At 38.5% G+C, this 16761-nt stretch overlaps 1 protein-coding gene across 2 annotated transcripts in view; it reads right to left on the bottom strand.

The window, feature by feature from the left end:
- Positions 1–2740: 2740 nt before the first annotated feature.
- UXS1 (UDP-glucuronate decarboxylase 1) overlaps positions 2741–16761 on the bottom strand; it is a 45608-nt gene continuing 31587 nt past the window's right edge. For both annotated transcript variants that reach the window (XM_063304921.1, XM_063304923.1), the window contains exons 7-15: positions 16428–16532; positions 13796–13855; positions 11446–11567; positions 9841–9960; positions 8282–8325; positions 5399–5459; positions 4503–4560; positions 3972–4075; positions 2741–3547 (exon numbers count right to left, since the gene is read on the bottom strand). In XM_063304921.1, the coding sequence (XP_063160991.1) occupies positions 3416–3547; positions 3972–4075; positions 4503–4560; positions 5399–5459; positions 8282–8325; positions 9841–9960; positions 11446–11567; positions 13796–13855; positions 16428–16532 (806 nt within the window). In that variant the 3' untranslated portion in view covers positions 2741–3415. The remainder of the gene's footprint in view (positions 3548–3971; positions 4076–4502; positions 4561–5398; positions 5460–8281; positions 8326–9840; positions 9961–11445; positions 11568–13795; positions 13856–16427; positions 16533–16761) is intronic.

The raw sequence follows: 16761 nt of genomic DNA, 5'->3' as shown, positions 1-16761 counted from the left end.
TTGCTAGGATTGAGTTGTAGTCAGTTCTTCCTCACCAAGGCACTCATAGGCTCCAGGCACTGGGTCAGCGCCTGAACAGCATCACTTGCCCAGTCTAGGGTGGAGATGTATAATTATCATTTGTATATTGATACTGCACCCCATGCTGCCAAGTGACCTCACCCAGAGGTTTCATTAGGTGTTAAATAGGAGTGGTGAAAGACCCAAGCCCTGAGGCACCCCATATAAGATGGGCCTAGAACTAGACCTCTCCCCCATCAACCCTAACTGGAACCAGTGACAGAGGAAAGAGAACAACCGAAAAACAGTGACTCCCACTTCCAACCTGCAAATTCGATCCAGAAGGATACCATGGTTGATGGTATTGAAGGTTGCTAAGAGATCCAGAAGGGCCAGGATGGATGTACCACCCCCATCCCAAGCTTTTCCGAGATCGACAAGCATGACCAATGCCATATCAGTACTTTCACCTCACCTGAACCTTACTGAAAAAGGTCTAGATAATACACTTCATCCAGGGCCCTCCAATGCCAAGCACCCACTACTCTCTCAACAGCCTTCAAAAAGTTGCCACCTCCTGAAAGGCCTTAACCAACCGGGAGGGGACAAGAGTCCAGACATGTGCCAGAGCTTATAGGAGCAAGGACCTTGTCCATTTCCTCAGAATCAACTGACTCAAACAAGCTAGTCACTTCTATAGGACCTGCCCAGCCAGAGTCCAACTCAGAGCAAAGCCAAGTGACTTTGTCTGACAGTCGCATAGAATAAAGCTGCTGGTTGCCTATATGCAGATGCAATAAGAGCGGAGAAGTGAGCTCACTTTGCTGCCCTTCTCACAAGATCAGTCCTAATAAAGGCTCCTACCTGCGCCTGGTGGCTTATTTTCCTCAGCAATGCTCCAGGTGTCTCTTGTGTCATTACCTCTCCTGAAGACCCTTGGTAAATCAGGGAATCTACAGGATCCACAATCACAGAGTCTGCACAGAAGTGATCTGATCTTGTTACATGCTCATTCCAGGCTGCAACTAAGGCTGAACCATGCACCACAGCTTCAGGAATAACCCCACGTCCCCTTTGAAACTCATCAGGTTTCTGCATCCATCAGTTGCATGGGGCCAGCCAGTCGAATAGACCCCTCCTCCCTGCAGTGGGGGTGGCTTATAGAGAACTCCCAGGCCAAGAGGGAGTGGTTTGTCCATTACAAAGAACTGATGATAACATTCCCCAACTCCAGATCACATTGCCACTGCCCCAAGAAAAAACCAGATCTAATGGGTGACTTCCTCTGTGAGCTAGGCCTCTAATAAATCAGAAGAGGTAAAAGCTTGTCATGGTGGCCATGAACTCCCAAGCCACTACTGTTTCCAGGCCAAGAGAAGGTAGGTTGAAGTCCCTATCTTAAATACTCCAATGATGTATATCCATGTATCATATAATGAGTACAATCAGTCTTTTCTACTTCCTAAATGGATTTAATGACTTCTTTTCTGAAAGAAAATGCTTACACACTGTAAATGAAAGAAGTAGCCAAAATTACCATAGTTTCTTTTTTATCTCTGAGCAAACGGTAAGGCATATGCATCCTCATGTATCACTCTCATCAGGACGAGCACAATATGGCTAGCATTATTAAGTACCACTGCAGATCCATTTCACAAAAAACGATTTAGTCCTGCAATTCACTGCACTTAAGTATTCTAGTCAAGAAACCCTTTTTCTTAAATGCTGCCATTTGGAACGACATGGATGTATGGAGCAATTCTATCTGCATGATTTATATCAAGGAGGGTAATTCATAACTTCCTGATCCCACTACCATATCTTGGCAATAAAACTGCTGAAAACTCACAGCATGGTTTTGTATCATTTTGAGAAAAATTATAGTGCAAGCTCTGAAATGCACCTTGGGGGAAAAATATTCTTGCCCAGCCTACTGGCCTGACTACCCTTTCTCTTTGGACCATCACTTTTGCTTCTTTAGAAACACTGAAGTGTTTTCACCAAAAGGGTCTTCTCCCTTGATTTACATTAAGGATTGTTATAAAGGCTTGGAGATAGCAAGCACAATTTTGTCTGAGCACTGTTACTGTAGCTCGACTTCAAGACAAAGGAAGTTGGCTGGCCGTTTCCACTCCCACACATCTTAAATTTTGCCTAGAGTTAAGACATGAAAAAATTGTAATAGGATTCTTTAAGACATTCAAAAACATTTCCCTTTTAAAGAAAACAGGATGCCATTGTTTCTGTAGGAATGTGGGATTCAATTGTGTCCATATTAATGGTATTTAAAACTCTTGTGAAAGTGGCACTGATTCTTGGTTAGAAGTGGGTTAGTACTGCAAACAGCAATACAGTATTGCTATTATAGTATAATTGTAGTATAATTATATTGCTAGAGAAAGGAGAAGTTTTCCGTGTTTGTTCCTCTCCTTCCTCCCCTGCCCAGCTTGCTCTGGAAGATCCCTGGCAATCCAGACCAGGCTTTGAAAGCAGGCAGAAGAGAGGATTCTCCATTCCACAGATGGGGGCAGAAGAAGAAGAACACTGAATTTCATCCATATGTACCTACTTGATTTTTAATTTAATTCCACAGGGTTATTTGTAACTGAATTGTATTCATCAAAAGGTATACTATCTAAAAACTCACATACTATTGTTTAAAAGGATCAGTTACTCAGAGGCAAACAGATATAACATCAGTTTGTTATATCTGTATAATAATATGTCCACAACCACAGGATTTTCATTTACTTAAATCTGTAAGATTCAGTGTTTTATTAAAATAGCATATTTAACCACTGGTAACCAATAATACATTAACTTTTGCCCAGAGTATGCACAATACAGTAGTGATTTAAAATAGCATTTATCCATGGTAATCAGTGGAAATAGTTCAAATTCAAGTGTGCATCTAGAACTAAACATTTGGGGGGGGGGGAAATGGATTTAAAGAATAGATAAAGCTCTTGTACAGATTGTTTACTAAATGCCAGTGTTTGTCACCTGACAATACGGCTACCTTTTCTCCTTTATGCATAGTATCTCTCATTTAAAGTACCCATTTTATAAATAAATTGGCAATTCTGCCCCTCTTATCTTATCCGCAGCTTCACAAAGAAACCAGTAAATAAAACTGTCAAGGACAGTTACAACAAATGATCTCACAGCAAGATATAAAACCTGAAGGTACTAAAAAAGGATGCATCTATTTTACATAAAAAGACAGATTTAAAAAGTGCAAGGCAAGAATTGCAGTTTTCTTGTTGAGGCACATCCACTTCTTTAAAGCAAGCTTCAGAGTGAAATTCCAGTTTTTTTTTCTTCATGATACCTGTTTCTGAAGTCTTTTCCAAAAGACATAAGACATCTTCTTCAATACAAGGTAAGAAATTTTATTTCTTGTCCAATTGAGTTTTTAGTTATGTCTGGTTCTTCCTTTTTTTATCCTAGCAGGTTTTGGTTTAGGAATATATTGGTTATTTGCTTGATATTCCAGTTCTTTCCGAAAATAATGAATTGCTTTATTTAAACCTTCTTCCAACGGAACCTGTTCCGGGGAACAAGAGGAAGAAAGTGATTGTCCGTGTATCCAGAATACTGAGTACCTAATTATAACCCCCGCCTCTGGAAAATATACCCCTCCAACTATTCATGGAAGTTTGCTTGTTTTAAGGAATCCAGTGACATTTGAAGTAGCAAAAAATTAGACATTTACAGGGGACAAATAGAGATTTACATATTTTGTTTCAGCTCCTTTGTTAAAATGACTGGTCTCTGGAGTTTCTCCTAAGTTTAATTAACTTTATGTAAAGAATCAATAGAAGAGACTGGCTATGTTTTAAAATGCCTGTTTTTCCTATTCCTCTAAAGGGAGCACAACACAGAATAAATTTCAATAATTTGCCTTAAATAGTTTGAAATAAATAGTATTACATTTTAAAACTACAACACAATTGATTAACATTACATACCACAGGTTCCCAACCAAGTAATAGCTTGGCTTTCTTGATATCTGGCTTTCTTTTTTGTGGATCATCTTGAGCTTCTGACAGAAACTGGATTTCACTTCCACTGCCTGTAAACACATTTTATAATTAGGCATATTGTTGAGTGACTGCTGTTACAACTTCAATTTCTACAAAGAGGTAATTTCCTTCTGCAAGACATTCCACATCAAAGGTTCCATAATAATACAATGCACACACTACACTTGATCTTAGCCAAAAGGCCGAGAAGTGATACACATTCAAGGTATACATGGACCCCAGGAGTTTTAAGATCTATAGGCCTATAAGGAATTTTTTCCTTTCTTTTTATCATAATTATTACATCCCAACCTTCATTGGGTTTTCTATAGCAGCTCCAAATTAAATCATTTGATTTTTTTATTTATTTGTTTATAAAATGGATCACCTCCCATCTAGCAACTGGCAAGAGACACATGTCACTTAAAGTCTGAAGTTTTATGTTTTCTTTAAAAAGTAATTATGTGTTGTACTTACCAACAAGCTTTTTAATTAATTGGGCAAATTCTAGGATAGAGTGTTCTTCTGGATTTCCCTAAGGATACAACAAGTATGATTAAAATAATGTTCTTAAACACTTATTTTACATTAGAATGACTAGGAGGAAAATACAGGCTTTGGTCCTAGTTTCCATACCATAAAGAGTTCTTTCCTGAATCCTCGTGTCTCTGCCAGCCAACTGCAAAATATATTCCCAATTGCAGAATTCTCTGTTACAGAATGAAATCTACTACAGGGAATTCCCAAAGGGAAAGATGGGAAGATTCCAAAGATTGGAATCCTGCCCTTTTTCTAGCAGAAATTCCTGTTGCTTTCACACTACTCTTAACGGCAAACCTAAGGAAATTCATTTACTACATCATACTACTAAATTCAGTAGCAATGTTTACTATCTGCTTTACTTACTTATTTACTACTATGGCAAGTCAACAGCTTTAGCTACTTTTTGATAGGGCAACAGAATCTCAGGAAGATTAAATATTATGGTGGGAGAATACAGCTATAAAAGTGGGGCACCATATCAGAAACAGGGAACTGGATTTATAAAATGGGGTCTGCAAAGGCTTTATTCGCAAAACTGATGGCATTTAAGGTAGAAAAATGGCACCATGCTAATTTGTCCTCATATTCTTTGGTTGCTCATGTTTTTAATAATAATAATAATAATAATAGCAACAACAATGAGGAGGAGCAGGAGGAGGTGGTGGTGGTGGTGACCAAGAGCCTGCTACAATTTTCAGAACAGGACAGTACCAAAGGCTACAACGCAGCATTGTTTCCAGTCACTCTGAATTTGGGGGTGCTATTTTGTTTCCACGCTACTTTACTCAGTTCTCCATCAAGGTTTATAACAACAAGAATGTTTTGTTTACCAAGTTAACAGGACTGCTAACGTTGCTATTCATTAAGGCCACAAGCCCATTCACAAGGTCACTGAAAAAAAAGAAGACACAGCATGAGAAGGGAATCATTTCCTCACTTATTTATGGTCTGGCCTCACAAAGTGCTGGTGCCAAAGAAAAACAGTTCTCTTGGGGGAAGTTTTACCATAAGTAGTGGTGTCCGTGGGGGGCAGGGGTCAAGGGGCGCAGACTGACCAAGTCCCATCCCTTTTATACATGCAGTACACCACCACCTTCACCATTTGAATGGGAACAGGAAGCTTCTGCAGATGGCCAAGCCCAGAAGTCAAAGCAAGTGAACCACAGCATCTTATTTTGAGTCCACATGAAGGGATGGCGCAAAACACTTTGCTGGAACAATTTTCACAAAAGACACAATGAACCCAAGGTATGTGTTGAGACAATGGGGTGAACGAGTTACCAGGGTGTCAGATTTAGGTGCAGAACTTTAAAATCAGAGTGGGGGACTTTTATTAGACTGAAGGCTAGACTTGGTTTCTGAGCAGCACATCATGGCCCACATTTTAATCACTGGTGTGGCCAAGTCAAGACTCAGATGAATTATACTGATTAAAAATAATTAGTGGGATTACTTCTTTTGGCTTTAATAATGCAAATTAAATAATGACATTTACCCACAACTTTTGGCAGGGGTCAGCATGTGTAGCCATGCTTTAAAGAGGGCAGAAAGCTAATTTTTACTCAGGCAAATGGTTAGTTTGCAGACAGCCTGGGGACAAGCAGATATTCAGTTACCTCTGGTTGTAAGTCTGCTATTCACTGTCTAAGTAGAACATTTCCAAACAAAATGTAGTGTGACTCTTCCACTGTAGTCATCACGGGTGTCCACAGGGGTCAAAAACTCAAGAAGTAGAAAAGACTGATTTCTACCTTCTGGGCTGGGCTCTGGCAAACAAAATCAATGGGGAACTGCATGATTCACTTAACAACCATGTGGTTCGCTTAACCCCTGTGGTGATTTGCTTAACAACCACAGCAAAAAAGGTCGTAAAATTGGGTTGGATTTGCTTAATGACTGCTTCACTTAGCAACCAAAATTCTGGGCCCAATTGTGCTTGTTAAGCGAGGACTACCTGTAATGAACATTGATGGCAAATTCACTCAGTACATCTATCAGATAGGAAAGAGTTTTGATTCCCTGAGCGAACCACAGGGGGGGATTCTCTTCGTATAATTAAGCTATGTGATTTTTTTTTCCCAACAAAATTGAATCAGTGTAGAAGCACAGGCATATGTGAGTGTGGAGCAGCAAAAGCAGTCACAGAATTTAAGAAATTAACACAAGTACTGTGCTTTTTCTAGGTTAGTGCTTAGCCACCATGATGCTGGCTAAAACTGAAAGAATACTCTTTACAATAAAAACTGCATATCCAGATGTTCAGCAGAAGGTGGCAGTAGTGGTTTAAAGCAGAACAGGAAACCCAAGGGCTTCTGACTCTTCTTTTGCCACTTAGGGTCACTTTTTAGTGTTACTCTGTGTGGTGTGTATCTGTGTGTGTGATTATTACTAAGCACTTTATGTTGACTATTTCCCATTTTATAAAAATTACCTACTAAATGCTATGCACAGACAAATAGTGGGCATAAACAGACAGCCTATCCCTGCCAGGGTGGGCTGAATTAAATCTACCCAAGGCCCTGCTAGGCAAGCACTCTACTCTGAAACCGCCTCAGGTGCATAGATTTCCCACGCTCTGCTCCCGACAACACCTGAATGGTTGGCCCAGCACCAAAGCCTCTGCTTGGGCCAAGGTTCGACCAGCAAATATACATCATTGGGACTGACGCAGACTTATTCACACCTTTGGCAGACCTACTGGCCCATTTGCCTCTTTTTTTAATTTTTAAATCTAAAACAACTATTTATTTGCAATACTTATTAACAGCTTTCACTCAAAAGCAGCACCTCAGCAGGGATGCAATGAGAGAATCAGATGCAGAGCATACAGCATGACGCTGGCTGCATTGTTATTTTCAGTGGTGTCCTTTATATTTAACAGTTTGACACATTGTTTAATTATGCTACATATTGTTAGGAACTGCTCCAGGACTGTTGGTACTCAGAAATATTTAGCCAGTGATTTGATAGTAGAAGATACTCGCCATGTAATTTTTTGACTGTTTTTTTAAAATTCAAATAATCCATAAGAATGTTAAGTTCATAACTATGAACTTCAAAAGCTGAGTTTCCTAGGGTTGTAAGTTTAGGATTCTCACAGGCAAAAAGTTAAGCCAGCAATGGCATATTCGGTGTACAGAACTTGTTGGTTGAGTCCTGGTTATCTTTCTTCATGATTTGAAGCCCAAACTGTACAAAGAGGTGTTTACTAAAGAGTAGACATTAAGAGCTAGGTGGACGTACAACTTACTAGCTGTAATGAGAGGTTACTAAGTTCTAGGAGACCAACACGGATCTGATCTGCAAGAATTCCTGCCTTTGAGTAGAGCAAAATTAACATTCAGAATTTGTAGTTATTACTGCTTACAGCAAGATGTTTTATTTTTCTTTCAGTTACTAAGGCAAACAGGCAGGCTAGAAGAAATATTATTATGCTCTCTCCATCCAAATTCCTACAAACAGTGGTTTTTTTTAAAAAAAGCATGGTTTTGAAAGCTGAATCTGTGTGTTATCAGACAATGTGCAACATGAATGAAACTATTCAGGAAAGGTGCTAAAACGTTATATGGCAAAACTGTGGCATGCTGGAAAACATGCCTTCCCACAAACACTTTACATTTATTTTAGTCACTACTGAAACAATGAACATAAAAAAGTTTGCTGGCTAAAGGCCATAATAAAATTAAATTGAATTGAGCATAAAAAATGTATACCTGACATACTGGAATGCTCTGGTTTGAGTGCCAGGCCCATATACCTGGAAGAATTAAAACTGACATAAATTTGGATAGTAAAGATACCACTTTGTAGACATGCAACTACCACCCATCGGTCCTCATGTGTTTGTCCTGATCTACCAAATGGTTCTCTGAGGTTAGATGGAGAATAACCTTATTACATGCCTCTTAAGAACATAGTTTTTCACTAGGCTCACGGAGTGCCATCAACATGCTTCCCAGGTAGTTTTCCACATAACCAAACAAATCTATTTGGTATTTCCCTACTCAAATATTGGGTCCAAGATCCAAGCCAACAGAACAATTTCATATTGATCTATTTCTTCATTTTTATAGGACCTCTGTACAAATTCTTACCAACAAAAAAATCCACTGGTTTTCACCTGTTGCTTTTTGGAAGAATTTGTTTTTCAAAAAAAGTTTCCATAGCAGATCATGCCCCCAAATAATTATATATTTGCTTTGCAAATGAGAAGGAAAAAAAAGTTTTTAAATTGGCTAAAAAAAGGATCTATGTCATCCATGCTGGCTTTTCTGACAATCTATAAAGAATTTAAATTTAAATTTAAACCTTCTTTTTTTAGGGCAAGGTGAGAGACTGAATGCTTCATCGTGAGCCTTAGCAACAGTCTTGTCAACAAGCAGATTACATGCACTCTGCTGGAATATGGTTGTTTGCCAGAAAACAAAACATTTCCATTTTGAGAAGGCTGGATCTCCTGAGATTCCACTGTTCTTCAAAAGGATTTCAATACATCAAAACATCCTTGTCTGAAAATCCTCCTCAGGTTTACTTTTATTTTGCAAAACTGCTCTGCCATTCTAAGATAAAGGGATTACTTCATGTGTAAATGTTTATTTGAATTATTAAAACTCAGCAGTAGTTTTTAATGTTATTTTAAAAGGACTCATTTCAAAGTATTGCTTGAATCACACCAAATGCAATTAAGAAACAGTTTACATGCATATATTTGTCATTTCCTGAATTGTAGCACTAAGTGATAAATAGACATGTGAATATCTGCTATAAGTAAACCACAAGAGATACATGTGCTGTATTAGCAAATGTCAATTCAAGAACACGTTTCAACAGAAACAATTCATACATTGCTTCACTTGATTTCTTACCAACACGCGCCAAGGAATCTTCCATGTATGAGGAACAATTTCTACTACCTTAGGTATCTTAATATTAAATGGCACTTTTGAGTGTCAAATATATTTTTATGTATCCACATTTAAAATACTGATTGTTCAAAAGGACATAAGCTTTGTTTCTGAATAAAGCAGCTTTGAATATACTAATATTACAATCCTATGGAACGAATTCTATTGAACATTAAAACATTATACAACACAATGGGCTTAAGTGATTAAATACCAGGTGAAGCCTTAGAATGTTTTGATTGCTAGTTTAAGATTCTTTACTAAAATACTGATCCTGTGAGATTTCACAACATGGCAGACTTTGATATGTCTTTGCCACATAAAATGGACAGTCATTAAACTGAATGGACAAGAAGGTGAATACATACAGTTAAGGGTTCTCCTTGAAGGGCTTGCAAGATAAAGTTACTAACAACTCTGCCATCGTTCATGTGCATGCGAGGGCCAAATGTATTGAAGATTCGGGCAACTCTTACTTCAACACCTTCCTGAAAGTACAAGAAAAATAGTATCTTGTAAAGATTCTATTACAAAATGTTCATGCTGTGTTCTAATATTTTTGGCATTATGCCAGACTAAGACACACACACACACACACACACACACATACAACTTGAATTATTTATATGGTCCGATTTAATTATAGATCTACTACCCGCCAACCTGGCATCCTTCAAATATCTGTTACAACAGCTCCCACCTTTCCAGCCAGCCTCTAAAATGGGTTGGCAGTAATGAGAGTTGTAGTCCAGTATATCTGGATGCTACAAGCTGGGGAAGACTGGTTAGTAGTATTGTTGTTCAGAGAATTATTTCTCAGCAATTTCTCTTTGCAGGGACAATGTAATGATCTATCAAGAGTGTTCCTGATTAAACTAAATCATTTTTTGTTAGGCTGTTTGGGACATGAAACCCTTCAAACTAGTAAGCAAGACAGATACTCTAGAGGCTGCTATGAATGTTTATAGATCTTGACAACAGCAGGAAATGTTGCCAAACAAGTTCCAATTATTCTCTTTATAATATTTCTAGAAGAAATCTCAGAAAGTATTAGAGTTCACACTGCCTCTTTCAATGTTTGCACAGTCAGTCTGCCTTCTTAGTAGCATGGCAACTGCAGAGTAGAAAGTGGATTACACCACACAGGATGAAATATAAACAATTGTTTAACTAGTTTATTCTTACTTTCACAAGAACCTTGTTCCTATCCAGATAGAACCTCTACTGGATGAAGCAGACTTTTCACTGAAAGCATTAATACAGCTAATTATAAAGCTAAAGCTTATGTTGCTGGAGAAGGCAACAGGGATGTTTGGGAAAATCTAAGGCAATTTAAAAAGCGGCCGAGAGGAGGCAAAATGTCTAGATGAAATTGCTGAGTGCTAGATAGCATCTAGCATCTGACAGCACAGTTTTACAACAACCCAAGAAGCAGTTACTGAGAGAATGGTGTACATCAGGTCACAAACAGTTGACTGTGACCACATAACCAAACAAGAAACAAAAAACAGAAAACCATTGGTGAAAAACACAATTTTTATATTAACATATATGAAAGAGAAGATGGGGCAAATAGACTGAAGACTGCCTTCAGCCCAAAGAGATTATCACCTATCTCACATCTGAGAGATTTTATGTTTCTCTGCAACTGCCTTAGTAATTGTGCTCATTTTTCAAATTCTGGACTATTATGTTAAGACTGAGAGGCAGTTTGCGTAGTGGTTAGGGCAGCAGGCTAGAATCCGGAAGACTGTGAGTTCTAGCCCCACCTTAGAAACAAAGCCAGCTGGGTGACCTTGGGCCAGTCCCCCTCTCTCAGCCCTAGGAAGACGGAAGCAATAGCAAACCACTTCAGAAAAATATTGCCAAGAAAACTGCAGGGACAAGTCTTGGCTGTTGCCAGGAGTTTACATGAACTTGAAGGCACATTCATACACAAAAAGTTATTATTGTGCAAATCTTGCCCTCAATACCTGTTTCATATAGGCATAGCACATGGTTTCAGCAACTCGCTTTCCTTCATCATAACATGCTCTAGGTCCTATAGGATTCACATGGCCCCAGTAATCTTCATTTTGTGGGTGAACTTCAGGATCTTGAAAGAAAAAAAGGGCTTTCAATTATCCAGTAACATATAACAATATTAATTACTTTTGATAGAACATCTTTTTCCAACCTTAACCTCCAGATGTGTTGGTTGTACAGCTGTCTCAGGATAACAATTCAGCAGTTTTTAGTTATGCTATCTAGGAACTGACCAATTGCGGTCCCAAAATAGCTAGAGAAGAAAGAAGGCTGTTCTATAGAATGGATAGCAGAGCTTGGCAAAAATGTTTCCTGAATTTGCTTCCTGCCTTGAAAAAGTCATTTTCTTATCTTTCTGGGGCCATCTGCAATTTCCTGCAGTTTCAGTGCAAATTGTGGGGAGTTCATTTGTTCTTAAGTGGTCCCAGGCAATCAAGGCTTATACATATGGGCTATTAAGAAGTTTAATTAAGAACAAACATAACCCATTTAGAAAAAGGTCAGTGTGGTGATCATATAGCTCAATCATAGCCACTTAAAAGTTACTATTGAACACCAGCATTTTCTACAAAACAGTTCGCAGCTTCAGGATTTTTGATTAAAAAAAAAAGGAAAGAGAATTGCCTCAGTTAATATAAAATAGAAAAAGAGCTATACCTAAAACAACCAGTATTTCTTCCCATTTCTACTTTATTTTCTGGCAACTATAAAAAGCAACTGGAATTCTTTCTTATGAGCCACAGTATCATTTGATAAGGAATTAATTCACTTAGACTTGACTTCTTTTTAAAAATTGGTTTGATAATGAGACACAAAGATCTGCTAAAATGCTTTACTGAAGGTTACTCAGTAAATGATAAATGAACATACCCAGCAATACAAACGGTCCTTTAATTATCTGCAGTGTGGCAAGAACAAACTGTTCGTACACACCATGGTGATAATGTATGGTTTTTAAAGTTATTAAAAATATTTTTACTGCTCTTAAATTGCAGTGTTTATATTGTTTTGGTGCTTTTATAGTGTTTTTAATGGTTTCTGAGCCCCCCAGTCATATATTTAAGATAGGCAGCTATATAAATTGCATGAATGAATGAATGAATGAATGAATGAATAAATTCATATTAGGTAGCCCAAATATTCTGTGCTGTTCCCAAACAGTTCAACAGTCACATCACAGATATGGCCTAAACTGTACATTTTAAATCACTGAAAATCTGAACTAATTTCAGTTTCCATCAATAAAAATCCAAAAAGAAATCAACCACCATTAGAAAAATAAAGGTTTGATTGTACTGCATACCTAAACCATGGTTTAGCAAGTGAACTCCTTCAGATGTTTCGGATTTCAATTCCTATAGGCCCCAGTTAAGATGGCCAGTGGTCAGGAAATATGCGAATTGTACATCTTAATGTCATTAGGACACAGCTTTTCAACCAGGGTTCCGTGAAACCCTAGGGTTCCGCAAGAGCTCACTAGGGGTTCCCTGGGAGATCATGATTTATTTGAAAATTTATTTCAAATTCAGGCAACTTCACATTAAAAAGGTAGGTTTCATTATTTATTTTCAGTTTAAGAGCACTGTTAATGCATATATACAGGCCTACACATGAAATGAATGAGAGTGCCTTGGACTGCAAGAAGATCAAACCAGTCCATACTCCAGGAAATAAAGCCAGACTGCTCACTTGAGGGAATGATATTAAAGGCAAAACTGAAATACTTTGGCCACATCATGAGAAGACAGGACACCCTGGAGAAGATGCTGATGCTAGGGAGAGTGGAAGGCAAAAGGAAGAGGGGCCGACCAAGGGCAAGATGGATAGATGATATTCTAGAGGTGACGAACTCATCCCTGGGGGAGCTGGGGGTGTTGATGACCAACAGGAAGCTCTGGCGTGGGCTGGTCCATGAAGTCACGAAAAGTCGGAAGCGACTGAACGAATAAACAACACAATAATTTTGGCCTATATTTGAGCCTGAATGTGCAGAGGTTCTCCAAGGCCTGAGAAATACTTCAAGGGCTCCTCCAGGGTCAAAAGGCTGAGAAATGCTGCATTAGGATGTCAAACTCTGAACCAAGCAATAGGCCAAACTGAGTATAATCAAATTAAAGAGTAGAACAGTGTAACAGAAAATGTGGAAGATTTATCAGTCTATGCTTTATCACTATACAGCCATTACATCTATGGAATATATGGTAATACTTTAAAGAGGAGACAAGTAGGGTCGGGGAAAAGAATGTAGCTCAGTAATGTCTTTATGAAGTGGGACTTCCCAGATCAGTCACTTCTTACCTCCATATACTTCAGAGGTGGATGCAAGGAGAAGACGGGCTCCAACACGTTTTGCTAAGCCTTAACAAAAAGAGAACATTTTTTTAAAAGGAGCAGACACATCCTTATTTTACTTCAACCAACCCGGAAGTAAAATTTATTTATTTATTTATCAAATTTTTATCACCGCTCATCTCCCCCACACTGGGGACCCTGGGCAGTTCACAATAAAAACAATTAAAATTCCAATAAAATCATAAATACAACCATTAATCAGTCAGCATAAAATGCAATAAAATCCAAGCCATGGCAGATCTAATTCAAACCATAAGGGAATAAAACCGGTCCCTGCAGAACTAGGGAATCAACCAGCTCCAAGAATGGCTCTTCCCCTCCCTATTCCAGGCAAGGCGACAAAACCAGGTCTTCAGCTGTTTTCTGGAGTCCAGGAGGGAGGGGGCTAACCTCACTTCTGGGGGAAGGATATTCCAAAGGGCAGGAGCTGCTGCAGAGAAGGCCCACCTCCTGGACCCCTACAGAATACTACAGATCGGCATTTCTTTCAGTATTGAGCTTCAGAACAAAGCTGACTTGTGATTCAGGAAGCAATTAACTATGGCAAGAAAATCTGTACCAGTTTTAGGAGTTTCTGGAAGAGCATGTAGCCAGATTGTATATTAGCTCCTTAAAACTCAAAGATTTACCTTATCATAAGCTTTAGTGGACTGGAGTTTACTTCAGTGCATGCATTTGTTTTTGCCATGAGAGACCACTATAGTATTAGAGAAGTGGTTAACAATTATTTATAATCTGGAGTCCATTGTTATTTGTGGCTGATGCCACATATCCTTCTGTTCCTTTGGTTTAGTCTCTATGAAAAGTCTACAAACCAAAATGTAATAAAATGAATGAATAAATGCATGACTGGATGGATGGATGAATGAACTAGAGTGAACATGGAAAGTTTACTTTCCTCCTGCCATAAGAAAACCAAGAACATCAAGGCTGAAGGCTACAAGACAAAGAATGTAAGAATCCATAATAATGAATGGCTTTAGCCACACTTGTGTATACATGTGAACAGCCCAACTAATAATCATTTAGTACTCAACAGAGCAAACATTTTAAAACTTGGGGCCTATGAGTACTGAAGTATTCCCAGGCGCCTCTACAAAGATCCACTAGGCTCCCTACCCTATCTTATTTTTAAATTATTATTTGAATTTTAAAAAAAAACACCTACAATGCTCCAAACAAAGCACAGCCCTCTAGTATCCTACTGATTTGCAGGAGTGATCCTTGAGCGGTACAAGATCCCACTGGGATGGCTGAGAGGAATCTGGGGGCCAATATAAGTTTCGGCAAAAGACCTTTTATGAGTGGTTATGTCCTCGACTGCACCGTTTTCTGAATGGGCAAAGCTCCTATTGCAACTATTTTTTGAGTATAACTAAAATTCCAAATGTGCCCCCAGCTATATCTGTGTCAATGTACTCTGCACAATCTTGTTCTAAATAAAGAGTCAGATTTATTTTTTTAGGTAGGTACATCTGGGAATATTATTGGTGAAGACAAGTTCTTTCCTACTTCTGAGGCCAATGCTCAGTGTTTTGGCCTGAAAATTTTATCATACAACTGTCCTGTTACTGTGCACTGTTAAATATCCTTTGCTAACTGTGTCAAAGCAATGGCAAAGGATCAGTCATTCATCAAATTTGTGAATTCTTTCTCAGTTCACTCCGTCACAACTTTCAGTGATTAGCATGAGCTGTATGGCCTTGGTATTATTAGAGTAGATCCTTTGATAACAACTTTATAACCAAATTTCTCAATGGAATGGAATAATCTGAAATTATATTAGACATGAATATTTGCTTATATTCTCTGTTAATAATATTATCTTGCCAATCCAGCCACCGTAAAAGGGCTGCTTCAGCCATTACATTTGCACTCACAAGCACATGTCTTGGTTCAGTTGGGTCACACACACACACACATGCATACAGTACACACACATGCACATGCGCATGCATGCACACACACAAAGACAGGGTGGTCATTCGACAGCCCAAGGCCCCTTTTTGTCAACTCTGGAGTCTATATTGACCATGCTTGCTGAAAACTGACAACACAGTGTCTGATCATGCCAAATCTTCTGTAAGATTTAAAATAGTTCAACTCCAGTTAAAAGGCAAAGAAATTGCCTTAAACTCTCACCCCATTCATATGGGTAATGTGGCCCCCTACACAATGGGGCCAACTTTCTTCAAAATTCTAAGTGGGGTCTTTGGCAACCAAGAATTTACTGCTGAATGAGCCACGTGCTGGCGCATGCTACAATCCCTTCCACAGCTGGATTGTAAACTCTGCCCTCGAGTTGAATACCTGAATGGGTACAAGCAATATGGCTGCAAAACCATATTTTGTCTTAGCATGTTGTGTGAACTGCTTCTGCACAACCAATTCAGAACCACTTTTGGCATTTCAAAAAGATAACCTTTTTTACCATTTCAAATCAAACAGGAGGATCAGTCTGCAACAAGCACACCAGCTACAGAGAGACATGCCAATGCAAAAACTGAAGAATCAGAATGCTGGGTTATCCCTCCTAAGTGAACAGAAAAATACTGCTGCACTTGAAATTTATACTCACCCAACATATTTAATGTCCCAATTGTGTTTGTCTTTAAAGTCTTTATGGGATTATACATATAATTTGGAGGAGAAGCTGGAGAGGCTAAATGATAAATTTGGTCCACTATATGAGAAAAAGTTAAAAAAAAAGAGAGAGAGAGAGAGAGAGAATATTTATCTTACATCAGACTTTAAAAAATCGTAAGATTCAACAAAGTAATTACACAACTCTTCTGAATGTACTAGATATATGCATGCCAAAGCCCTGTTTATTATTGCAAGATCCTCTTGTAACCAATATCCTAAAAGAAACAGAATTAGAGTACAGGTACTGTGATGGAATGCGTCCCTGA

This window comes from Candoia aspera, chromosome 5, assembly GCF_035149785.1.
Source record: "Candoia aspera isolate rCanAsp1 chromosome 5, rCanAsp1.hap2, whole genome shotgun sequence".
NCBI lineage: Eukaryota > Metazoa > Chordata > Lepidosauria > Squamata > Boidae > Candoia > Candoia aspera.
This window is presented reverse-complemented; position numbering and strand designations above follow the sequence as displayed.